We start from the raw sequence: 26,233 nt of genomic DNA on the forward strand, positions 1-26,233 counted from the left end.
ATGGGTGGGCAAAGCAGCGCCAGCCCAGCCTCAGCAACATCAGCAGAACATCGGGGACCTTGGCCCATCTGCAGGTAAACCTGCCAAAGGCTAACCAGATTGACTACTTACTGAAGAAACTTGTTTAAACATGCCTTTTTGACGTGACGTCTAATAAATCGATGAATGCCGGCTGCACGCACAAAAAAGTGTCCCGTTACGCACATTGTCCCGTTACACACATTGTCCCGTTACGCTGTGTCCCGTTATACTCATTGCACGCTTGCGCCGCATCTATCTCTCTTCCACTCGATTGGAACAACCATCGATTTGACATTTTCGAGGCACATTAAACTTGAAACACTCCCATTCGTTTCCTACTTTTCCTATCATCGTCCTATCCTTAACAGAATAACACAGATTGGAAGAATTTAAATAGCAAACATGTATAAAAGTTATAGTAAAAATAATCTCTTCGTTAAAGTAATAAACATATTTGAATTAATGAGTGCAAATAAAAGTAAATTTATCAATTAAATTGTAGATTTCATTTCACTCCTTTGTATCCATACAAAATAGTAATAATTCAATAAAAATGATTCAATTTTATCCATAAAAGTATGCAATCATTTCATCAATGTTTTGTTATGACGTTGTCACGTTAAACTATCGTCGGTAAACCGACTTTACAGACTACCAATTTTTTTTTATTTTTCAAAATAGTCTCACCTGTAATGAGCCCATCACTGTTTTCTAATACATTTTATTCTTCAATCTTACACAGTCATGCTCCCTACTCCATTGTTCTGATCTTCCCATACTCCAACACACACTACCAACCTTACCTCACTCCACATCCCCTACATGCAACTTAGCTTCCCTTCTTTGATGATTAATATTCTACCAATAGTTAGTTACAATACAGTATTACCACACAGACAACTACCCTTTAAAAGTATTTTGAGTTTTTTCATAAATTCAATCTCTCTTTCCTTTTCACTTCCCTACCACACTTAGTCTTCACTGTTGTCTTCCTTGGTTTACACACTTGAATCTCTATGTTTGGCTAACCCTTCTACCTGTCTTCTTCGTCCTTGTCTTTTCCTTGCACTGCACTACTACCTTCTTGTTCCCCATCTGTGCTCTGTTCTTTCTGTTCTGTGCTAGATTCATTGTCCTGGTTTGTTCTCTTCCTGCCCTGCAACCTATTCCTCTTCTTGTCTTTGGATACTCTTCTGCCAAGCCAGCTGATGGTTACTCTTCTGCCATGCCAGCTGATGGTTACTCTTCTGCCAAGCCAGCTGATGGTTACTCTCCTGCCATCATGCCTGATCATCTTCGGTAGAGTTGGAGAGCCCTCTCTTTGTTCTCTTTTTCTGCAGTGTTGTACCGTTTTATCTCTGCTTGACCTGTCTTTCAGACAATTGTCAAATAATGTTTATTTCTTTGGATCACTCTCCCATGTGAAGAGATAAGGTAGGATCTTGGGGTATCTGCTTCTGATACTATCACTTTGTAACATTGTAAATCTGTTATCCAAACCTTATCCTTTTGGAGGACGTGTGCTTACTCGGTGTTGTCTGTCAAAATTGGTATTTTGACAGCCTTTCACTTCTTGATGCATTTTAGCAAACTCGTGTCTGTCCACCGTGAATGGTTGCAAGTTCTTTTGCGACACTGACAATGTGTCTTAAGTGATCTACCAATCAGGGGTTGAGCCGGTCTGTATTTTAGCCCTGACAGAGGTGTCTAATTTAAGCTGTTTCGGTTCTGGAATCAATTAAGAAGGTTTTTAAAATCATATTTTAATTTTTTAGGTCATCATCTTTGCCATATAAAGATTTAATGGTGGTGAATTCATCCGTGTTGGTGGCTTCGAACTTGAAAACTTCAGTTGATTGTTGGTAGATCTTGGTTTCCTGTCGCTTTGGAATCTGTTTTCTTTGATGGAAACCGAAACATATTGAGATGAGCTTTTTTTTTCTTGTATTATCGGGGTATTTTAAACCCCATAAAAAATTTTGTTGATCCATCAGTGATGAATTAATAATGATTGCTTTGCAGAACACGCGTAAAGAATCAAACCCGAACGTTTGAAACACGTCTGTCTGGTTCGAATGCACGGCCGCAACTGAACGATAAAAAGCGACGAAGTATGTGATCGGAAGTGACGTTATCGGCAGGTGGGGGTGCGTTTGACGGCAGCCAGTCGCAGCAGGGCAGCCAGCCCGGGGGAACGGCACACGTTCACGCCCCTGCTTCCAGGAGGCAGCAGTCTGCGCTGCGAGCGAAGGCTCTCGAGGGAGAGGGCCCTTTCTCCAACCACTGCCGTAGCTTCGACTCCCAGTTGAAAGTGAGTGAGCAACGTCTGTCGACATCACAACCGAGTGCTTGTAACTATGGTGTACAGTTTTATATTTTAAAAAGTTTTTAAAAAGTAATTTTATTTCATTTTTGATCTATTTTTAATTTTCTTCATGGTTGTCTAGGATATGTTCAGACAAAAACAATTGATATCACAAGGTAAATGTATGAGCGGGATGTGGGTGCACAATAAATTATTTAATAATTTAAAATGTTTTTTTTTTTGGTATTATTACAAATTTGAAAAAACAATTGATGTCGTGGTGAAATATTTGAAACACTAGAATAGTTTTATTTAAAAAAAAATGTTTTTTTTTTTAATAACTAAACAATTTTTTATACTTTTTTTTAAATTTTTATAGTCAAAAAAGTGTATGGTCGAGTAAAATGATAAATAACATTTAGTTTTTTAAATATTGCGTGTGTATTTTTTTTTTTTTTCAATTTTCTTCACATTTTTGGATCTTCAATCTTCTATGAGTAGGCCAAACGTAAGTGCTGCCAAGATGGTTAGTTCAATGAGGTGGATTTAATACAGCAGTCATATAATCATAAATTAAGTGCATTAGAAATGCACATACGTGGAGTGCATACTTGAAACATCACTTTTTTCAAGCTGTAGCCCCTGGTGCTCTGACTACTCAAGTGGTTTTTCAAAGTAATCAGAATCACTATAACCTTGGTGGTTAAGTGATAAATTCATTCACCTCCCACTAAGATGATTTGGGTTCGATCCTGGCGGGATTAAACCCAAACATCTGCCAAGTGGGAAACATGGTGGATTTTGCCATTAGCTTATGGGTTTTCTCAGGGTACTCCTGTTTCCTTGACAAAAGCATTCTGACACTGCTTCGTGGACATCACTTCACCCCTCATCGTCGGTGACGGCCTTGATTATCGACGAGATTTTAAGCCTCAGTCAATTCTTTCATTGACTTTGTGACATAAAATTATTAAAGCAGATGTGATGAGTAACCATTGTTTGTAGTACGTATGATGAGTATTTGTGTAATCATAAAAATGATCAACAGGAACTCACTCAACAACTGAGCGGTGTGAAGGAACGCTTAGGAGAACTCCATCGTGACGTCACACTTCTACGGCGAGCACACACGCCTCCGCTTTTTGCTCGTTTCGATCAAGTCACGAGGGAATGTGCCGTTCTGGAAGAGCAGCTGGAGAGGCATCAAGTGGAACTGGAACGACTGAAGAATGTGTTTGACACACTGTGGGAAGAACAGCTGTGTAGAATTCATGTGGAGCAGGATATTTTTCAGTCTCAGGTAAGAGCGAAAAATTGTGATCTACACCCGCCCCTGATTTCTTCCAGGAAAACCAAGCTATAATCAAGTATGTTTTATTTTTTTTATAAGAGTGTATGTTAGTCCAAATAATTTGTTTCCCAACCAGGGAAGTGTGCTTTTTAACTACCATTTTAATCAAGAATCTCTTAATAGTACAAATTTTTTGTTGTATGTACAGTAAACTCTCGATTATCCGTGTTAATTGGGACCTTCCGATGCCCGGATAATTGAATGCCCATAAAAAAACCCGGATAATCCGTTTCACCACTTAAAAATGGTGTATTTACTGGCAAAAGTTGGTCTCTTCAGTAGAATTATATGAGTACAAACAAAGGCTTTGTATACCGCGTCCCAGCTTATTGGACCGTAAACAATACTGACACTGTGTTGCCACCATCCTTCTCCTGTCCCCTTTATTGCTTCGGGAGGGAGAGCGGCGGCAGTCCCAACTCAGCATCTCCCTCCACCCTTTTAACGACCTAAACCAAACATACAAAGCATTGTCAACATCTGCGTGGGTAGATGTTTTCATGCTTTTACGTTTAGAAGGCCCTGCCACACTGTCTGATCTACTAGCAAACTGCAAAAGTTTTTCTTCACTTTTATTAATGTCTCGCACGGTTTGGATTCCAATTTCATATTCCTGTGCTAATTTCGCGGCAGTTTCTCCTTTTTTTAACCTGTCCACAACTTCTAACTTCTCTGCTATTGTCAGCACTTTACGTTTCCTTTTACCAGACATCATTAAAAAAACAAATGTGCCTGGGAGAACTGATGTTAATAACTGCGTGAAAAATGCCTCTAAGGAGTGTGGAAAAGTAAAAGAGGTAGAGGGACCTTTTTTTTTTTAGCGTGCCGGTGCGCTGTGAAAAGAAAATTTAAAAGGGGGGGTGGGGGAGAGAGTTGAGCCGGAAGCAGCAGTCACGGCATTCCTTTTTGGTTTAAAGTGTGACAAATTGACGGGTGCGGGTGGCGGGGGAACGAGGGTCTGAAGGGTCAGGTAAAAGGCTTTCTGACACAGCAGTAAAAAAAAAAAAGCGTGGCGTAGCCACACCCGGTCTTTTTTTTTTACAACTTCATAAAAAAATCAAGCACGGATAACCCGAAAACCGGATAATCCAGGCCCGGATAATCGAGAGTTTACTGTACTATCATTTGATTATCCAATTTAATAATGTGATATATTTACAATATCTTTATTTGAAATAACACCTAAGACATATCTGACATCACAAACAATTTATGCATAAAAAATTAACTAAATATGAAATATTTCACACGTCTAGGTTTATTAAGAAGTTACACTCTCCCATATACATTGTCCTTTAAAAAGTTAAAAAGCCTGAGGCACGAATCAGTTTATGTTGCAGTGTGGTCCACACACGTGGCCACAAGAATTATGTAAGCATGATTAAATACTTGCGGAGGGTAATACGAATAATTATTTAACCAGCCAGCCAGCCGAGAGTAGCCCCGAGGAGAAACGTAAAGGATTTATTAAGACTTAAGAACATGAATGTGAAACTACCCACCAGTGAATACAAGCGGTGAGGTCCCCGGGGTACTGGTGTGTCTGCTCTCGGGTGATGACGAAGCACTGAGGCGAGCGAATGCTCTGCACTGGCAACATGGCATCTTCCGCAACAAACCAAACTACCATTACGCTATTATGACTGCGTGCCAAGGGTTATTAAAAACAAGAGACACAAAACACTCGTATAAATATTGTGCTGCGTTCTCGCAGCTAGAGTGATTAAAACATGTAGTATTTTAAAAGTTAATAGTTAGATAAAGTTTGGCTTCGGCCGGACTTGGGTCCGCCTCGGGAATGTCCGGTGCCATCTTTATGTTACGCAAAATTACATATAAGATTTATTAAACAAAACCCTCCCGGCCGATCTTCCGTGACACAAAACCTTGGGGATAAATAATAAAGCTTACAATTTAATTTATAACTACAGCCATAAAACTTTTTTTTCTTATGATTGGCTCTTGCTGTTTCAAAAGAGGCAATGTAATCACTCTACTGACAGAACGTGGCACCAGAAAAGCTGTTAGTAAATATAATATAAATTAATTCAAATAAGTTTAAATTTCTTTGTGTTCTAATTGTGATTTTACACCCTAAATTATTTTTCATAAACTTACAACTTCAGATTCACATTATTTTTTAGGTAAATATGGTAATTCATTAAAGTGGAATTATATTACAATTCTTGTTTTCTAAAGTGTAGTATCTTTGTCCAATAATGCATTATGCAGGAATTTATTTTTTCTGTTGAGTGGTATGCAATCTTTTTTTGTGACGTAATTTTAATCTGGTATTGTAAAGGTATCCGCAAGGGACTTATTTTCAGGAAAAAATTGTCATCTTCTAGATGGTCAGAATTTTTAGAGCCAGTATCAAAATACAGGGAGTAGTCTAATGGACCAAGAAAATTGCCTTAAATATTGTTTCCAGAAAGTGTTGTTGTTGGTTTTTTTTTTTTTTTTTTTTTTTTTTTTTTTTTTTTTTTTTTTTTTTTTGAGAAATTGAACGAACGTCTTTGTCCATCCAGTTACAGTTAACATGTGTGTGTACTCGTAAACTGTTTGACAAGCTGTGGTTGCGTGAAGAGACCAGGGCCGGATTTAGGCGAGGGCAACCGGGGCAAAAGCCCCGGGGCCCCCACAAACGGAGGGCCCCCACAAACGGACTCATACAAAAAGGACTATGGAAAAGACCAATCTCCGGAACTATTTTACTACCAAATTCTCGCAGATCAAAAAATTTCAGAGCTACATTTTGAAACCTTGAAATTGCATTGAGAATGTATTTGGTTTTGATGGTTTCAAATTGCACTGGAGACCGCTCATTTTCAAAAATGAAAATTATAAAAAATAGGCTCCGAACCACGATGGGACAAAACCTTTTATCGAAGCTTTCTCTCCTGAGCATCGAAAGCAATTTACTCTGGGAATTGGATTTCAGCGAAATCATCAACGATTTTTCGGCGAAAAAACCTCGGAAGGTTCTGTTCATTAACACTAAAATTTAATTTGTCTCCGATTATATTTATGTATGTTTTTTTAAATACTAAGAGAATCTACTTGATTTCACAATAAATTATTTATTGGAAAACTCGACTGAAAAAAATTGTTCATTTTATTTGTAAAATAATTTGGGGCAAGGGGGCCTCCGCTCCTCTGTTACCCCGAGGCCTCCAGACCTCTAAATCCGGCCCTGGAAGAGACCCAGAAAACGTCTTCCTTGTTCCAGATGACTAACATTTTGACTCTGCGGTCGGAAGTGAAGCATCTGAGCGCGATAGCGCACCAGTTGGAGCCGTACGTGAAGTCTCTGTCTTCTTCCGACCGCGTGATGACTCAGCTGTCCGGAGAGCGGGCTGCCCAAGTAAGCGAGCCAGGCACTCAGGAAACCTCTCACCAACAACTGCAGTCGCTTCTCGAACATATCAGTTTGCTGCAAATGGACGCCGCAGCCTCGTACGTACAGAGTCATTCCAATAAGCCATTCTGATTGCAACCAATACCTGACTGTTGAATAGTGGATTAGCATGCATTATATGAAATTATTACATCTACACATTGTTTTATTATGATTCACTCTAGCAAGCTAACTAAACTGTGGGTTATTTTATTTACTTGCTCAAAATAATTTGGCCTTCCTAATATGCATCAGAAAATTTCCACAATGATTAATGATAATCGATCTTCCAGGATGGCACTGTAGCCATTTACTATCCTCTTCTGATTAATAATGACTTAGCAGTCTCATGACATACACTTCAAAATGCTGCAAATGGTATGTGTGCAATGTGGGGGAAAAAATAAAGAAATGACATAGTTATTGTATGCAATTTTAATGCCCTCAATGTAATTTTTTGTGTGTGACATGTTTATACAATAACAGTAAAATGGGTTTATCTTTGTTTAAAATGCTAATCAATGCTGGGAACCAAACCAAATATTATTTGACGTTATTGCTATAACTAGAAAAAGAGGATGTTGAATATAGTGCTTTCAAAGAAAAAATGAACACAACATAGGTTTAATTTTAGTTGTGAACTAAATGTGATATAAGATGAAGCCCACATTTTATATGTTAATATAATTTTGTATGAATATATTTTTTTTTAATTGGTGTGGGGTAAAATTTATAATACACCTGCAGTGAAAAAAGTATTATTAATTTTTCCCTGAACTATAGCACTCCTACATGTAAAAAACGTTCAATTATTTGATGTTTTCTATTTCCTTTGTGCACACAATGAATATCACCACACATCACTACTGCCAGACCTCAATAATGCAAATAAGGTGGTGTTAGTGGAAACAGCCATAAATCCTTCAGAGGAAATATTTCACTGGTTACGCTTAACACAACTGTTTCTTTCCACTCTATAAAAAAAACACATACTTATTGTTCGTTTAGAAATTAGTTATTCTATTAAGTTTTCCAAGAAACTAATCTACATGGCTCCAGCTTGGGGACGCACAACAAAGCCGAAATGCTAAATTGACCACAACACAGACAGCTAGAAAACTGCTGTGTACCACAACGCCGAAATACACTAATGCCGAAAAATGTCATTGCAGTACTGCCACAAAGGTTAGGTTAGGTTAGACTAGGTTAGGTTAGACTAGGTTAGGCTAGGTTAGGTTAGGTTAGGATAGGCTAGGTTAGGCTAGGTTAAGTTATGTTAGGTTATATTACACTAGGTTAGGTAAGGTTAGGTTTGATTGTGGTATTTCGGCGTTAAGGTACATTTAAGAAACACACACAAATTTATTCAGTTGTTATTTCGGCGTTGTGGTACACGGCAGTTTTCTAGCTGTCGGCGTTGTGGTCAATTTTGACATTCGGCGTTATGGTATTTCGGCGTTGTGGTAACGACCCCTCCAGCTTCTATCTTAAACATGAAACACCCAAAGCATTCCTACAGCAGTAGGTACCATTCTAAGTTGGTAAAAATCTACTATCCAGTAGACTTTATGACCAATTGACAATTTATATGTGGTATTGGAAATTACTCTTTGTAGTATTCTTTCCCAAAAATAAATATATTTTTTAATACTATGCAGAGAGCTGTGTTGTTCATATTATGTATTGAAGAAATACTGAGTGTATGTGTTGGTGTCAATGGAACCAGTGAACTCATTCAAACCATATGTTTGGAAGATTTTGAACACAAAATAATTACAGATAAGTTATACGAAGGAGAGAACAAATGTGAAGGAATGGTGTTGGCTAGAAGGCATCATAATTAGTTCATCAAAATACAAATATTTTTAGTTTTAATACTATGCATATGTTATATTTGTGAATTAATTTTCACAAAAAGTATCATCACCTGTCTTAGCCATCCTCAGATGTGGCACAGCCATGCCGGTTCTGGAAACTACCTCCAAGATGGCTGCTTTTATAAGAAATAAATGTGTTAGAAAAGATGGGAAATAAGATGGAATGCTAGGGCTAGAGAATTGGGAAATCTGAGTGGAATGTTGTAGAGGAAGGAGAATATAGATCAGAGGTGGAAGAATGAAAGAGTTTGGATGAAAGATAGTAGTGACATGAAAGATAAAAGTCATGGTCATTTCAAAAGTATTTTGAGATTATAATGAATCTTGATAAATATATCTTTAAGAATTTTTATCAAAGGCGTGTTATATCCAGTAGAATCAATGCATTACATTATAAGTATCGGTGTGATATTTTTTGTTCTGCTTGTTTGTTGAGTCCCAAATTGTTTAAAATGTAACTGTGCAAAAAAAATATGAAATGAATTTTTTAATATAATGAAAATTTTACTATCCAATGATTCTAAATTTAAAAAAAGCATTAAATTTAATAATATTTAGGAATGGATAAAGTTATCTTGTGTCAAAAAATAGCTTAATTTTTAAAACCATTATTTGCCATGGAACCGGTATGTAAAACATACAGTATTTTCCTCCTGAAAATTTATAGCTGATGTTTGCTGTGTATCTTGGGGAATTTTTAGAGTATGGTTGGGTACATTAATATGTGCCAAAGTGTTTGCGTAAAGTAACATGAACGGAAATACCAGAAACCATGTTTTCATGCTTGGGTTTAAACCTTTGATACCATTCAAATTTGTTTTTACAAAGTCATTACTATTAACTGTTATTACTTAATTAGAAATTATTTAATACCAAGCAGTAGTTATTAAAGTTCAAAAAACATTACTTGTGAATTTTTTGCAGGACTAAAATAGTTTGACATCATCCGAGGCTTCGCCCTGACAAAGCCTGATATGCCTTCACCTCTTACCCCTCCTATCCCCACGGAAATCTAAACCTCCTGCAAACGAGTGCATGTATACGTGCGTGTGTGTTGGAGTTAGTGCCACACATCCCTAATTACTTCATTCCATTAATTGTCTTTTTTATATTTATTATTTCAATCCCCCCAAGTGTACGTGTTTTCAGGTATGCTGTAAGGTCGGAGCCATGCCATGCGTAACCTTTCAGAACTCACCCTCACGCAGGCAGTTTCCATTTGAACGTAAATAATAAATATTTGAAATTATAAGTAAGCACTTAAAGGGATGAACTATATTATAACTATAAAACTCCGCTGCCTCCTGGCACCATGACGCCCGGATCACTGGCCAGTCTCTCGTGACCGCCACCCGGAGTAGGAGGACTTCACCGCTTGCATTCCTGGTCTCCTAACATTGACCACCCGAAAGTTATTTCTAAACATTTTTTTGTCCTCTTCGAGGCATATTCCGGAGGGGTTGACTGTTTTACATAATAATTTAAGCTCTTTTAAGGGCATTTTGTATCAACCACCGAGACTTTATTTTAGACCAGGTCATGCAGTGCCCTGGTCCACACGTAAGCCTGGGGAATTGCAGTTGGCGTGTTTTTTTTACAGTTGGCATGTTTTTTTTTACAGTTTTATTACATTTAGTGTTTGTGTAAATTGTTCTCTTGGGTAACAACCTGCAAATAAAACCTTTACCATGTAACGTTGCAAGACCCCTGCCCTCCTAGCTAAATATTTTTCTTTTAAACTATTTAAATGAATGTAAACATTTCTTAAAAAGTTTTGCTAAGAATATTTTTACAGTTTTTTATGTATTTTAGGGTTTATATTTGCACTTAGTGTGTTTTAAGAGTGTACTTTGTATTTTAACAAAAATTTTAAATCATTACTATTTTTTATGTAATTGTTCAAAAATAAGTCGTTGTACTGGATATTTACCTATTTTGGCCTACTTTTTCAGGTTTGTTTCTAAATAAGTTAAATTTTGTCAAGTAATTTGTATTATTATTGCTGTTAGCTAATGTTCTAGAACAACGGACTTGGTGTGGGATGTATTAGAAAGAGGCAGGTATATGAGACCTATGAGTGCGAGTTAGATAGAAACGGTGATTCCCCACCAAGAGAGAGACAGAATCGATGTATTGTCTCTGCGTGGGAACTGGAGGAGAACTACTCTCCCACAGTGTCGGAGAGAGAAGGAGAAAGTGAATCCCCTGTTTCTATGTGTGGAAATGGTTTTCAGTGTATATGTTCTGTATTCTGATTGGCTTGTAATTGTTAGTGTGAATGAAGAGTGTATGTGATTGGTCTGTGAGGTCATGTGACTGACCTTCCTGCGTGGAGGAACCAGTGCCATGTTCTCACCAGTCGTCTGCCGATCGCCGCACCAGGAGGGCGCGTTCGGTGGCTTCTCACAAGATATGTAGTTTTGAAAGTGATTGGATTCGTCTGTGCAGTTTTCTATTTTGAAAAATAAAACAAAAACTTCAATTGGCGCGTAACATCTTTTTATTTTTTGTATATAACGAACCGTTATAACCAGAGGCCGCTCGTACTTTGTTCGTGGTCCAATTGTGCTCTCTATTTAGGGACCGAGGCATTGGGACGCCCAGCGAGGCCACGGCATTGTAATAACATTTGCGCCGCTCAGAGCGGGCTGGTAGGGTGGGTTTCAAATCATAATGGGAAATCGAGCCTAGCTCCCACACGGGCGACATCACGACCCAGGACAGTCACAAGTCCATGTCGTGGCGCCTAAGAAGTTTGTGAACTATTGTGCTCTTAACTAACCATGCAAATTCCCTCCAAGTTTATTTTAATTTCTGACTTTTTTCAGATAGAGAACAGCGATTAGTTTATGTTTAAAACTCTATGAAAAAATTTTCCATGTGACAGATTAAGATGAGTTTGCTAGATTTAAATGATGTGATACTTATGAATCTTAGTGAAAATAACTTAATAAATGTAAGCGTGATATTAGTTACAGGATGGATGGCTCGCAGAAAGGAGAGTGCCGAATGCATCCCGGCCAAGCGGTCACTTCGCCTATAGAGAGCATGCTGTATGTGAAAGGTAGGCTATCTAATCATATCAAACTAAGGCAAATGTGCTTTGTTTACGAAATAGTTGTGTGCCTTTCACATGTGGCAAACATTGTGGTTACGAACACACAGTACGTTGAGATGAATCTCTCGAAAAGTTAGTTTTTTTGGTCATTTTTTCCCCCTCACATTTTAACAGAAGTCTCACCTAAAGTAATATAAGTTGTGTGAAAGGATTTTGAGCATCTGCACATTTTTTTCCTTGGATTGGTAGTTGATGGTGGTGACTAGGTCCCATTTGCTGAAACTTTCGCATCTAAATATGTAACACATAAAATCACACAACATATTCATGAATGACTAACACAATAGATTATACAATATTTGGTACAATGGAAAAAAATATTGATAGGAGTCATAATTAGGGACCTGAAAAATTCGCGGTTTCAATGACCTTCAGGATAGTCTACACAGTTCTCTGTACATTCGGGCAAATAACGCCAGTTCGTTGGCTGCTTACTTGTGAGACATCTCAACTGGTTTGTCCGTAATTAGATACTTCTTTGGTGGAGGGTTTCTCATTGGCCCAGAGTCGCCCAGACGAACCGTGAGCCAATAGCAAAAGCAGCTTGGAGGTATATGCATAGGAATTTCAGACTATCGCGAAATGAATCTGCGAATTTTTCCGGTCTCTAGTCATAATGTGTTCTCACGTCAGAACTGGATGTCCATATTGTCCCTGAGCTTGGTTCAATTAGCAGTCACTTTTGAAAGACCCTCGGCGAGCAAACTTGGAATCTCTACGCTAAAATTTCAAACAGTTTTATTTATTAGCAGACACAATCCTATGTTCACCTTTTGGTGTACAACAGCAATAGCAAAAATAATCAGAGAGAAAAGTCAGATTCACAATACCTGTGAATGCAGTGTGAACAGGAATGCCAAGCTATCTGGAGCAAGATGAGACTCGGTAGTAGCATTCACAACAAAACACTGTTGCAATATCAGTATACTTTTCTGTAAGTCTGAAAGGTCACTGTATCCAGGTTGATGCAAAGAGCTCCCAAATTGCACATCACTAGATAACAATTATGTTCAAAACATTCGCCTCTGTTCTACTACAGAGACATAGTGGGCAGGGGTGTTTCAGTTACCTACGTGTGCAATATAAGTAAGTATTAAAAGAAAATAATTAATTGTAAAATAACATTCGAAGGCAAACTTCGGAGCATTGATTAAGAAACATCATTAAGATCAGGGTCGTAACAACAGGGGGGGGGGGGGGGGCAAGCATATTTTTTCCCCCTCTGAAACCTTGAAGTGGGGGCAAACGGGGGCAAAGAAATTGCTGTGTAATCAATTTTTAGATAATAAAAGTGCTTAAATAGCACCATTTTCCACCTTGAAATACAAATTTTCCCGGGGGAGGACCCCCGGACCCCCCGCTTCAATAGGGGGGATCGATGATTCTTTATAAAAAGGTATATTGCCCCCCCTTTGGAAATTTAATTCTTGCGCCCCTGATTAAGATAATCATAGTTCAAGCTTTCAACAGACATGAGACAAACTTATATGTCTGACGTGAACTTACACAATTCTTATGGGCAAAATTATTAAAGATACCCAACATTAATAATGTACAAATAATTGGCAGTGAAGAAAAAAAATATATTTATATATATAAATATATTAGAAAACTTAAAATTACATAATGTTAACGCATTTTGCTAGCGTGACAAATTACCTCACAAATAGTACTTGAGCAAACAGGGCTTTATAAACCAAAAGACAATATTTAAAAGTGCTATTACACCAAACCTGTTTACGTATAAACATGTCCTAACTGTAAAATAAATGTAGGTTGATTGATATTGCAGCGGAACTAAGCGTGTGATTGTTATCAGTAGACGCGAAGGAGCCTCCGGTTCGAGAAGGCCCGCGGTCTCGTGTGAGTCGTGACCAGGTGTCGGCGTTGCTGGACGCCAGTGGCAACATTGTCTACACGTCGCGCCAGCAACAAACGCAACAGCAGCACTCCCACCAACAGCAGCAACAGACCATCGTTACTCAAAGTTTGCAACATGTGGAATCTGGTCGTGATGGAAAAAGAGGTGTCCTCAGTCAACTGATTGAGAAGGTACTGTTATATTCAAGGCATGTTTCAATGTGATGTTGATGTCTGGCAGGAACTTTAAAATCGGCTTAACAACTCGCTAAAATTTAAAATTTACGGCTATTTGGTACAAAAGGTGTAGCAAAAACGGGTTGTAAGGCAATCAAGTCAATATTTTACTTTCTGCTGCATTAGTACAATGATAAATAAGGGCTTAACGTAATGTCAAGGTCGTGGTCATTAGAGATAGTGACACGTTTTTGTGAACTGAAACGTAGCCATGTGCAACATTACTGTGTCCTGATGCGAGTACATCTTGGGTTATTAGTGGAAATGAAACAAAATGGTGTTCGAAACTACATAAACATAAATTAACACTTTATAGCATTTGAAAGTTAGCTGTGGAAAAGAATACAGTAGAACCTCTATTATCCTTTACATGATTAACCGGGCATTCGGTTAACCGGGTTCTCAATTTAAAATTAAATTTTTTTTGGCTAACTGTAACTCATTAGTAAAGGGACAAGAAAGGAGTAAAACTAAAAATTTACGTATTAACAAAAGTAGAAACAAACGGACAAAGAAGCGGACTAGAATTGCCTGAGTATAAATTACGTACAAATTTTTGCTATATTGTATAACCTAAATACAGTAAACTCTCGATTATCCGTGTTAATTGGGACCTTCCGATGCCCGGATAATTGAATTCCCATAAAAAAAACCCGGATAATCCGTTTCACCACTTAAAAATTGTGTATTTACTGGCAAAAGAGGGTCTCTTCAGTAGAATTCTATGAGTACAAGCAAAGGCTTTGTATACAGTGTCCCAGCTTATTGGACCGTAAACAATACTGACACTGTGTTGCCACCATCCTTCTCCTGTCCCCTTTATTGCTAGGGGAGGGAGAGGGCGGCAGTCCCAACTCAGCATCTCCCTCCACCCTTTTAACGACCTAAACCAAACATACAAAGCATTGTCAACATCTGCGTGGGTAGATGTTTTCATGCTTTTACATTTAGAAGGCCCTGCCACACTGTCTGATCTACTAGCAAACTGCAAAAGTTTTTCTTCACTTTTATTAATGTCTCGCACGGTATGGATTCCAATTTCATATTCCTGTGCTAATTTCGCGGCAGTTTCTCCTTTTTTTTTAACCTGTCCACAACTTCTAACTTCTCTGCTATTGTCAGCACTTTACGTTTCCTTTTACCAGACATGATTACAAAAACAAATGTGCCTGGGAGAACTGATGTAAATAACTGCGTTAAAAATGCCGCTTCCCGCCGTCAGGAGTGTGGGAAGGTAAAAGAGGTAGAGGGACCTTTTTTTTTTCTTCTTCTTTTTTTAGCGTGGCGGGGTGCTGTGAAAAGGACGCTTGAAAAGAAAATGAAAAAAAAAAGGGGGGGGGGGGGGGTTGAGCCGGAAGCAGCAATCAAGGCATTCATTCCTTTTTGGTTTAAAGTGTGACAAATTGACGGGTGCGGGTGGCGGGGGAACGAGGGTCTGAAGGGTCAGGTAAATAGCTTTCTGACATAGCAGTAAAAAAAAAAAAAAAAGCGCAGCGCAGTCGTAGCTACACCCCATCATTTTTTTACAACTTCATAAAAAAATCAAGCACGGATAACCCGAAAACCGGATAATCCAGGCCCGGATAATTGAGAGTTTACTGTACATTTGAATTTGATTATCCATTATTTTCGCTTATCCGTGTTGACCTTCCCTCCCCCGCGAGTGTTGCACCAAGGTGAAACCATCTTTGTCGATGCGTATTTTACTCTTGCTACTGACATTGATTGGGTGAATCGCGCTGTGTTGAAAGTGGTCACTGGTCGGGCGTGGTTGCCAGAGATACACTATGTTTCGTCACGGTCTGCTTTCTTGTTATTAGAGGCTCTTTTTAGCACTTCACTATATGAGCTATCATAATCTCTCATGATATTTAGACTTTGTTCGATTTGAAGCAGCTTACTTTTGATTTTGGTGGTTTCGGTTCGAGATTCCATGAGTAAGGTTTTTAAAACCATATTCTTGTTCTTCAAGTCACATAGCGATTTTACAGTTTTGATTAGTCCATCCTCGTTTGATTCTTCCAAATTAAAAACTTCACTGGATGATTTTTCCTGGTTTCCCCCAACTTTAGAAACTTTTTTTTTTGCGCTCTCAACATGTTCAGGTTCGTGTCTTGTTCTAATTCCCTAATAGTTGCATCATTAAGGGATAATGAAAACCTCAGTAAAACCGGTTGGACTATCAACACGGAATTAATGATGGTTAATTAACAATTTTTGCGATAAAAATCAAGGAGGTACACATAAATACCAAGGAGCATGTGCTTACACGTTTGTCGGCTTCAGACACTTGGCAAGCACTGATGAGATAATATATATGTATATATCTAAGATAATATATAATATATATAATATTTATATGTAATACAAGATAATATGCATCTGTGCATAGCCAGATTATATAAATGGGGAACCTGACTTTGTGTTTTGGATGCTGTTGTTGTATCTTCTTTAAAGTATGAAACCACCTTTGCTAAAAATTCCTGCTCGAAGACATCCATTATAAAAGTTTTACATTAATTTATTAAAACTCAACTTGTAAGTAATGCAACATCAACCTTACCTGCACAATGTAGACAAACACTAGCACACTTTAGGAACAAACACCAAACATGAATATGTAAATCACTAGCAGACTAAAACATGTTGTCAGCCTACAGCAGATAACAAATAGATGTTTGCAAAAAAAACCCTTCATCAACATACTATATGACTCCAAGAAAAAAATCATATAAACGGCTGGTTAATCTATCAATGGTTTTACTCCAATTAAACTATAGTTGTGCGTTCTTATCTTTGTTATAAACACATTCTGTGAAAATTTATCTATGTTCAACACTAATTATAGTTTAGATTGAATTACTGACCAATTAGAATTTCTAGTATTACTGATGAATATCTTGAATGTTAGTAAGATGTCATAGAGTCAAAACATACAACTTAAATACCAATCTTTATTAAAAAAAGTAGCTTAGGAAAAACACACGAGAATCTATTATTATAACAGACCGTTATTTTACAGGACTACTTGTTAGCTAGTTAATCATAATCAAACATCAAAATATTTAAAATTAGATTAATGCCATGATGATTAATTGCTACGATGATTAATTGCCATTAATATTGTCAACACATAAAATACTTCAAAGGTCAAATTAAAATTGGTAGTCACATTCCTACAACTAACAAATTACAAACAATACCAACACGTACAACTGGACTAATGCCTTAATTTTGTCAAAAGTTGTCGTCATCAGTTGTCCATCGTCAACTTACAACTATCATAGTCAGTGCAGGATCCTTGCAGGACATCAATTCTTAGATGGAATAGAAAAAAATTGGTTGTCTGTAAAGTCGGTTTACGGACAATAGTTTAACGTAACAACGTCATAACAAAACATTGATGAAATTATTGAATCATTTTTATTGAATTATCACTATTTGGTATGGATACAAAGAAGGAGTGAAATGAAATCTACAATTTAATTGATAAATTTACTTTTATTTGCACTCATTAATTCAAATATGTTTATTACTTTAACGAAGAGATTATTTTAACTATAACTATAATTTTTTACATGTTTGCTATTTAACTTCTTCCAATCTGTGTTATTCTGTTAAGGATAGGACGATGATAGGAGAAGTAGGAAACGAATGGGAGTGTTTCAAGTTTAACGTGCCTCGAAAAAGTCAAATCGATGGTTGTTCCAATCGAGTGGAAGAGAGATAGATGCGGCGCAAGCATACAATGAGCGTAACGGGTCACAGCGCAACGGGACAATGTGCGTAATGGGACACTTTTTCGTGCGTTCAGCCGGCGTTCATCGATTTATTAGACGTTGTCACATCAATAAACCGTGTTATTAGGGCACCTCAATCCAGTTTGCTGGAAACACATACCCTTGGGGATCAAATGGAAGACATAACACTTTACTTAATTACAAAAGGGGATGAAGCACTGCATAACCGGATGTCGTCTGCAGCTGTGGAGCACTGTTCGAACATACACACACTAATGTACTACGGAGGTACCAATGCCCGAAAAAGATTGGCGAAGGTCAGGAAAGGAACGGAGTCTTACCAAACACATGGGGGTGAAGCCCCGGTCTACGTCAACAATTATAAACACAGATTATAGTGTAGTACTCTGAGCAATTAAAACCAAAGAATAATTTTGACATCATTATCTATACAAAAGTGAAATTAAATAAAAAATTAATTAATTAAAATCTGTAACCACACAATAGTCACAAAAAGAAATAATCACAAATTTTGAAATACGTTATAATCCTGGGATTTTAATCTTGATAACTCAATATTTTCCACGCAATTTTATTTTGTCTGTTTAGCTCTATGGTTAAATTCTTGGTTTCAGACTTCAAGATCCCATTTTCAGTTCTTGTCAAAGGATAATATTTTTTTACTGTTTCTTACAAAACTTTTAATTGCATTTTAACACTATAGTTTAAGAAAATTAAATTATTACTTGTTATTAGTTTAATTTATTTTAATACCTTTAATACATAGGTTAGTTTGTTGGTTTGGTTATTTTACACTAACTAGGCATATGAAGTTTTATTCTTATTTATATTAAATTTAATCTTATAAACACAAACTAACTATTGGCAGCTATTTTTTTAATCATACTTTGCTAATGAATTGGTATGTAAATCAAATAATATGTCAAGAAGCTCTTATGTTGGATGCTTCTGGATGCTTTTTATAATTTCTTATATCTGAAAATCTTTTAGAATCACTTTAATTTAAAAATGGTTCTATTGAAATAGGTTGATTCTTTTGCCTGACACATTTATATTCTTACAATGTTGACTCTAGGTACGAACGAAAGAAGATCGGAAGAAATCTCCAGTTCAGGAAGAAGCTAGACTTATAATAGGTCGAGAGAGAAGTAAGTCAGATGGTCGCCCTTCAACCAGTGGATCAGATGTTACCCGAGTCAAAATTTCGAGTTCTCAGCAGTCAGATGACGGTAAACAAGCAACAGCTGTAACAGGAAGTAAATCTAGTGTATTTAGATCAGGTAAGTAACATTACAAATATATTTGCAATCATGTAGGTGTATTTAAATGAAACCTAAATTATCCCTTAATTTTTGACAAGCCGGATTACAATTGACTTTATATCTTATAATCATATTTTTTGATGTATGATATATTTTGGGTGTAAAAGGTGTTTTATTAAACCAATGTGCTGCATTGAAAACAATGAATCCAAATGAATTTATAAAATGAATATTGCAAAACCTAAATTGCATTATTCATCATGAGCTTGAAAACATACTATAGTCAGCAAGGTACCCTGATCTTGATATAAAAGAGATTTAATGTTGAACAGGTTATAAATATTATTTTAAACTATGATGTATGTGATCCAAGGAAGCTAAAGGTTTTCTCTTTGTCTTTCTCTCTCTTTCATTGTCTTTGTTTTCAATCTCCCCCCCCCCCCCCTCCTAGGGTCTGTTTTTTTAATAATTCTAGCATAGGTTTTATTTGTCATATTTAGTTCAAAAACAACTCATGTGACTCCTTATTCACGTGAAAATGCAGCAAAGCATGCTGCAACATCACAAAGTAATTGCTTCAACCCGGAAGCCTCAATACTATACTGTGTTACACGTTGTCCTATTTATTTTTTGTCTGCAAAAAATCAAGAGCTGAATAGGACTTAACAAATATCATGCAATTTCCATCAGTTTGCGGTAAAGTGTACATTATAACATTTTTGTGGTAAAACCTTAAAAATTTATAATTAGATAATGATTTAGACCATGTTCTAACTGGTTTGGCCCTTGGTATTTGTAATTTGTGTTTTGTATTTCATGACCTACCATTTTTTTAGTGCTCAGAAATAGTTTTATAGCACTAGCATGGGTTAGAGTCTTGTATGGAGTACGAAAGTAGTACCTGTCTCTCTTTCACTAAGCCTTCTTTCTCTAAATGTTCCAGACATTTGTAGGCAAATTTACATACCATTTCAATCATTGGCCATATTAAGGTCAATTTATGCCTACTAACCAAAAATAAAGGTAACCTATTAGCATTTGTATCCAGAGAGGTTCTGCAACTCAATATCACAAGATACGATACTTTCACACATGCCTCTTCAATTAAACTAGTTACGATAGCATACCCAGAAAACATTATTGCATGTTTATTTGCAGAGTGTTCCCAAGTCAATGTCTACTGATTGTAACAGCGTTTCTGTGAAGAGAGACATATATAAGTGATTTTTGATGTGTACACTTCATAGCTCGCGGTGTACAGCATTTGGTAGGAGTAATTTTGTGAAAATTAAACGGTGGTCGATAAACGTAAATGTGACACAAAGATGGTGCACCCACAGGTATTGATATAAACCAGTATATAGAAACTCTCATAAACATTAGGGTACATACCAAACCTATTGGTGTACCAAATAAAACTTTATGATAGTGAAATTACCCTGGAATATATTTGGTAAAATAAAATAGTCATAGTAAAAAGTAATCTCAAGTTTTAAAATACCTAAGAAAACTGGCATTACTATGATTATAATATATATTTTCCTTCTAAATTCTTAATTGGCTTAATAGCACAGCGGTTTTGCATGCGGTTGTTAACCTCAAAGGACGTGGTTTGAATTTTATCACTGAATTATTATTATTATTTTTACCTTTTTAATAACATTATAATATAATAATATTATATAATAATAATGCTGAATCAGCTCAGGTTAAAGTTTGTTTGTAGGAAATATTTACAGACTGATTTCAATCATTTAAGCAAAAACAAATATACAAACATATAAGCCTACTTACAGTTGTGTTTTAAAATGTTTCAGGTTAATATTTTAGTAATGCGATAGAAGTTTTTACGTCTGACGTTTGCGGAAACTTTATAATATTACTGTTCAGTAAGTTTTAACAAGATGGGCAGTATTTTAATAATAGGCGCCTGTATGTCATAGTTAAGCGGAATATGAGCTAGATTATATAAAATACGTATTTCATTCAGTCAGTAAAAATTTCTTCATAATTATGCAAATAATTTAGGTGCTCGGATCAAATTATATATAATTACATATGCAACTGTGACAAATATTATTTTTCCTTTGGAATGAAAAAAAAAAAGGGAACATTACAGTGCCAGTGTTAAAATCTCGCCATAATTATTTTGGCTGTAATAATTTTTTAGTCACTCTTTGCAATTGGAATATTGAATGATTGAAGAAACACCTTCATGCCCAATAACGGATAATGTTAATCATCTATATAATCAGTTATTCAATCTTTTCCATAATTTCCATAACTATTACCTATTGGAAAATAAAAATTTCTATCATCTCTAGCTGCTATCTGCGTTTAATGATGGCAAGCAATAATCACGATTTAGGCAGCGATTTCTAGTGGTGCGTGCAGAAAGTATGTGTGTGAATTGATACATAAATTTTGGTATTTGGAAAGCGAATATTTTATTTATCAGTTTATTTACTGCACTCAGTAGTGGCGTGAGCCACGGGCTTAGGGAGGGCGTAGCCCTGGTCAACGTCAATATTTTCACCAAAACCTTATTTCTTAACATATCTAACAGAGAATACAAGTATTGCTGTACCCCAATATTATTTCTAAAAAAATATATTTTAGGTTATGGAAAAACTGTGTACGCAAAGGGTACAATTGGCAAGACTGGACGATAATGATGGTGGCAGCTCAGCTCAGTTTTTCTCATTAATAAATTAATATTTTGTGACTTTTCATTGTGACATTATGAACACACATGTGATTGCATTATTACTTATCCTTATTGAGTGATAAATCGCACAGTAACTTCAAAGGCGCACCAGTTTTGGTGTACAGTGGCATAGTTTTAGTTGTAACAATAGCAATTGCAGCACATTTTCAGAAACACTGCTGATATACTTTGATTTTCTGACACTAGCAGAGTGATAGTTACAGTCAAAATCATTTTTATTTTACTATTATTAAGACAATTTATGTTGTTTTTTTTTGCCCAACAGTAGGCTTTACACTGACGTATAACCTGAAATATAAGTAATCATACTTTTATTCAATCCAAAGTTTATTATTCCAGTATTTTCATTGCACGAGGAGCATTAAAAAAGTTATATAAAAAAAGACACATCTTTTTTTAAACAGAAGAGAGACTAAATTACTTGTAATTTACTGCTTCTTAATGCTGGACACAATTTTGCTTGTTTTTTTTTCCATTAATTAAAGCTCTTAGAAGATAATAAATATGCAGCCATTTTGACCCTGACTTCGGCATTGATGGTCAGTGGATAGTTTTAAGGCTAACAGGGTACATTTGGTCCAAAAAAGCACCCCTTCTCCCATAACAGGCACCCTTAGAAATATATCCTGTTGTCACAGCTCGGTCAGAACTAGACTGAAGTCATACGTGGGCCTGCTTTCCTTACAACTTCTATCAACAAACATCTGCCCAAAAACTGTAACAACTGCATCCTAAAGTGTAATACTTTCTTATTTGAATAATTTTTTGCTATTTTCAACTAATAATTATAACAAAGAGAAAATTAGGTATTATTTAAGTATAATTTAATATTTTCCACAATATTTTTGGCAGTTCTTGCCTCTTTAATAAAGCAGAAGAGTGTTTCACACAGGTTGTTTACATTCTGGAAAGTCAGGGACGTTGGAATTTCTTCTAGGGGAAAGTCAAGAAATTTATTTGAAATCCTGGAAGAGTCATGGAAATTTCCCAATTATAATAATTTTAGGGGGGAATGCCATGCTCCAGTCTTCTGCCACCAACCAAATTGCGATAGCATTTTTTTTTCATTTGGTGTTTCATAGGTTATTTATGCATTGTATCAGGACCATTTTGACCCTTCACTTGCTTTTGTTTAACAAAAAATGTGATATATATATATATATATATATATATATATATATATATATATATATATATATATATATATATATATATATAAGAGCTGCATTTGCATGGCCCTTAGGATATTTATTAGGAAAAAAAGTCTGTTTATATATCCAGTTTTGGAACTTTTTCATATAGTTAGGTATACCATGATGAACATGTGTGTCAAACTAACAATAATTAAATCCAATGTTTTCACCTAAAGTTAGTCTTAAATAATTTGATTAGCCATGCACAAGCGTACTAGATCCTTTTAAATTGCATCCCAAATATGCGGAGATTAGATCAATGTATACAGCAATTTTTACTTAGGTGTTTTTTTTTTTAATTTCGTACATTTCCTACAATATCAGAAAGTAAAATGTTTTTTGTATTCAATTTATTCTTCAGCTGAATCTGTAGTGAAATGATCACCTAACTGGAATTCAAGCCTTACAATTGTTGGTTGGGCATTTGCGTAGTTAGTATTTGTTAATTTGCAAGCCGTCACCCAATAAGTTTTAATTTTTGGTTGAAAGTTTATTTTACTACTAAATTTAATACAGATTCTGCTGAACTTGATTGTAACAATTTTGTTCTCATAAAATAGAACTAAAATTGTGGGATTGTTTACATTTTTCAGGTAAAATTGATTCATCAGGTTCTCGATACACTTCGACTCGAGAGACCTCTTCGAAAGTTGCTTCACTGTATCACACGATCAGTGGCAAAGTGCTTGGTTCAAGAGATGTAGACCGATCTGAAACTTCGAGTTCTGGCATCGATGTAACCACTCAGGTTTCTGCTTCGAGTCACAGCCATCATCACATCCCCCCACCCCCTCCTCCCTCGATCATCCGTCGTCCCCAGTCGCACCACGAGAACTTGGCGTCCACAGCGGAACTCATCAGCTCTGCTGGCTGCATGGATGTTCGGGAGAGACTGGAGAACCACCTTAAAGAGAAGCTCCATGACATGATGGCTAGATCAGCGCTCGCTGGAAGAGTGATCAGGCCAACACCTGCCGCTGAGAAGGGAGATGAAAGCGGGATGGATGAAAGCGAATACCAGAGAATTTCGGAAGCGACTACGTCGCCAGTCGGCGATGGGTCGGCAGGTGCCCCCACCAAACAAGCAGTACGGGCTATGGTGCATCACGATCCGAACACTGTAGCAAGCACTCCAACGTCACCACATCGGCACAGAGACCAGTCTGGCAAAGTTGTCCGATTGTATCCTGCTTCAGATACAGAAGACAGTGTGTTTTATGCAAACAATGAGAGACCAACTGAGTCAGAAAAAACTAGGAAACAAAATAATTCATGTGAGAGTTTGACACTTAGTTCTGTTTCTGTTAATAGTAGAAGATCCTCGGTGGATTTAGGGGACAGAAAAACACTTGTGTTTGTAATTGGTTCTGGCAGTAAAGGAGCAAAATCTAAGTTAATGCAAAAACAAAGGTCGTGGGAAACTTTTCCTCCAAAAAAACGTGGTACTACTGAGGATCACAGAGACACCTATGGAAAATTTTGTCGCGACCCTGAATCATTTAGAGGGGGTTTCGATGTTCACACCAAATCTGATGGCGAAGGAGCCGAGGAAACGGCAGGGATATGCTCGGAAACAGGAACTCTGAAGAAAGCCGACAGCTTTGAGGGCCATGAGGAGGCAGTTCGGACTTTGGTAGCAGCGGTACAAGAAACCAGGTCGCAGCATTTACAGCAACAAAGAAAGCAGTCCCATTCTAAAGCAGGGCCAAGCTAAAGGCATAAATTAATAATAGGATGATATAGATTTTTCATCTATGATAAAATTATTAGATAGGCATTTTGACCGCAAATTAAAATTGTATGCAACAGAATAACTGCTTAACAGGTATGATTTTATTTATTTTATTCTTAGTGTTAATTATAATTTTTCTGGGGGAAAATCATTTAAATAGTACTTGTGGTACTATTCTGAGATAAATAACCATAGATGGTATTGAAATGGTTTGAATATTGCAAAATAGCTAAGTAACCTTTTGATGCAAAAGGAATTAGTTGGTTTTGCATGCTTGCCTCTAACTGCTGTGGCTCAAGTGAAGTTTTAACCAGATCCAACATGACGAATGTGGAAATGTTCTGATCAGTTTCCTCGAATAAACTCACAACTGACAAAACAGTTGTTTTCTTGATAGTTAATAAGCAGGCTAACACAGATGCACCTGTAGAGCTTTGACCGATAGATTGTTCTTAAGAACATCTCTTTTTTGTCCAAGGACTTCATATTAAAATGGTTTTTGAGCACCATTTTATATTTACTCTGGCAAACCACATCCAAAACATATGTTTTGAATGTGTTTATTTATTTGAGAAAATGTCAAAAATTTGTATTTAAGACTGGTTTTTTTTTACGCATATTCAGTTTGAGAGACGAAATATTCTAAGTAAATCTAGATTAACAATGATAATTTTTTTTAATAATAAAACTTTATTTTCACCACTCTTAGTTTCAAAGGAAAAATATTCCCTGGACTTCTGTGTTGTCCTGTTATAAAGCCTAGTGAGCAATACGCACGAGAAAATGTCGACCTCACCATTTTTCTTCACTCACACAAAAATACCTTTGACTAGGCAGGCTCCTTAAAGGTCCTTCTTTTGAATGCGATCGCATCCATGCAAGGCTGCAGTTTAAGAAAGAAAATTTTAGTTGTTTTTGTTTTCTTAATATTTTCTTTGGACTCTTGATTTTTTTCCCTACGTTTAAATGAACACTTTTGAATGGCCTGCTTCAAAATCATTGTGCAACCATCCACTTCAAGTAAAATTTAATTATGTTTTCATAATTTTGATAACTGAAATTTGTGTATCCATTCCATGAAACTGGTAAAATCTTAAGCATGGTATCATTACCGGAGTTATTTCTGAAATTAATGTGAAACAAAATAAACTGTTGTCCCACTGATCACCAATGTAAGCTTTGCATTGCGTTAAGACTTGAAAATAATTATTTCTTCTCGTTGCCAACCTCAGTGAATGTTTTAGTTGAATTAAATCATCTTATGGGAAGTATTTTATCTTAGGAGGGTTGCAAAAGTATTTTCAGTATTGCAAATCCACAATGAGAGATATTATTATTATTATGTAAGTTTCAGTAAATAAAAATCTTCCTGTGCATATTTATCAATCAAA

At 36.4% G+C, this 26,233-nt stretch overlaps 1 protein-coding gene across 1 annotated transcript; it reads left to right on the forward strand.

The window, feature by feature from the left end:
* LOC134528993 (uncharacterized) lies at positions 1 to 26,233 on the forward strand. Its single transcript, XM_063362661.1, has 8 exons — positions 1 to 4; positions 2,163 to 2,332; positions 3,375 to 3,626; positions 6,907 to 7,133; positions 11,924 to 12,015; positions 13,892 to 14,121; positions 19,003 to 19,207; positions 23,704 to 26,233. The coding sequence occupies exons 1-8, from the start codon at positions 1 to 3 to the stop codon at positions 24,822 to 24,824; spliced, it is 2,301 nt and encodes a 766-aa protein (XP_063218731.1). The 3' UTR covers positions 24,825 to 26,233.

The sequence above is a fragment of the Bacillus rossius genome, chromosome 2 (assembly GCF_032445375.1).
Source record: "Bacillus rossius redtenbacheri isolate Brsri chromosome 2, Brsri_v3, whole genome shotgun sequence".
Classification (NCBI taxonomy): Eukaryota; Metazoa; Arthropoda; class Insecta; order Phasmatodea; family Bacillidae; genus Bacillus; species Bacillus rossius.

Bases quoted from the DNA above. Each gene is read 5' to 3' on its own strand.
- LOC134528993 (XM_063362661.1), top strand. The intron at 3,627-6,906 runs GTAAGAGCGAAA...TCCTTGTTCCAG, and splicing joins AGGATATTTTTCAGTCTCAG to ATGACTAACATTTTGACTCT. The intron at 14,122-19,002 runs GTACTGTTATAT...TGTTGACTCTAG, and splicing joins TCAGTCAACTGATTGAGAAG to GTACGAACGAAAGAAGATCG.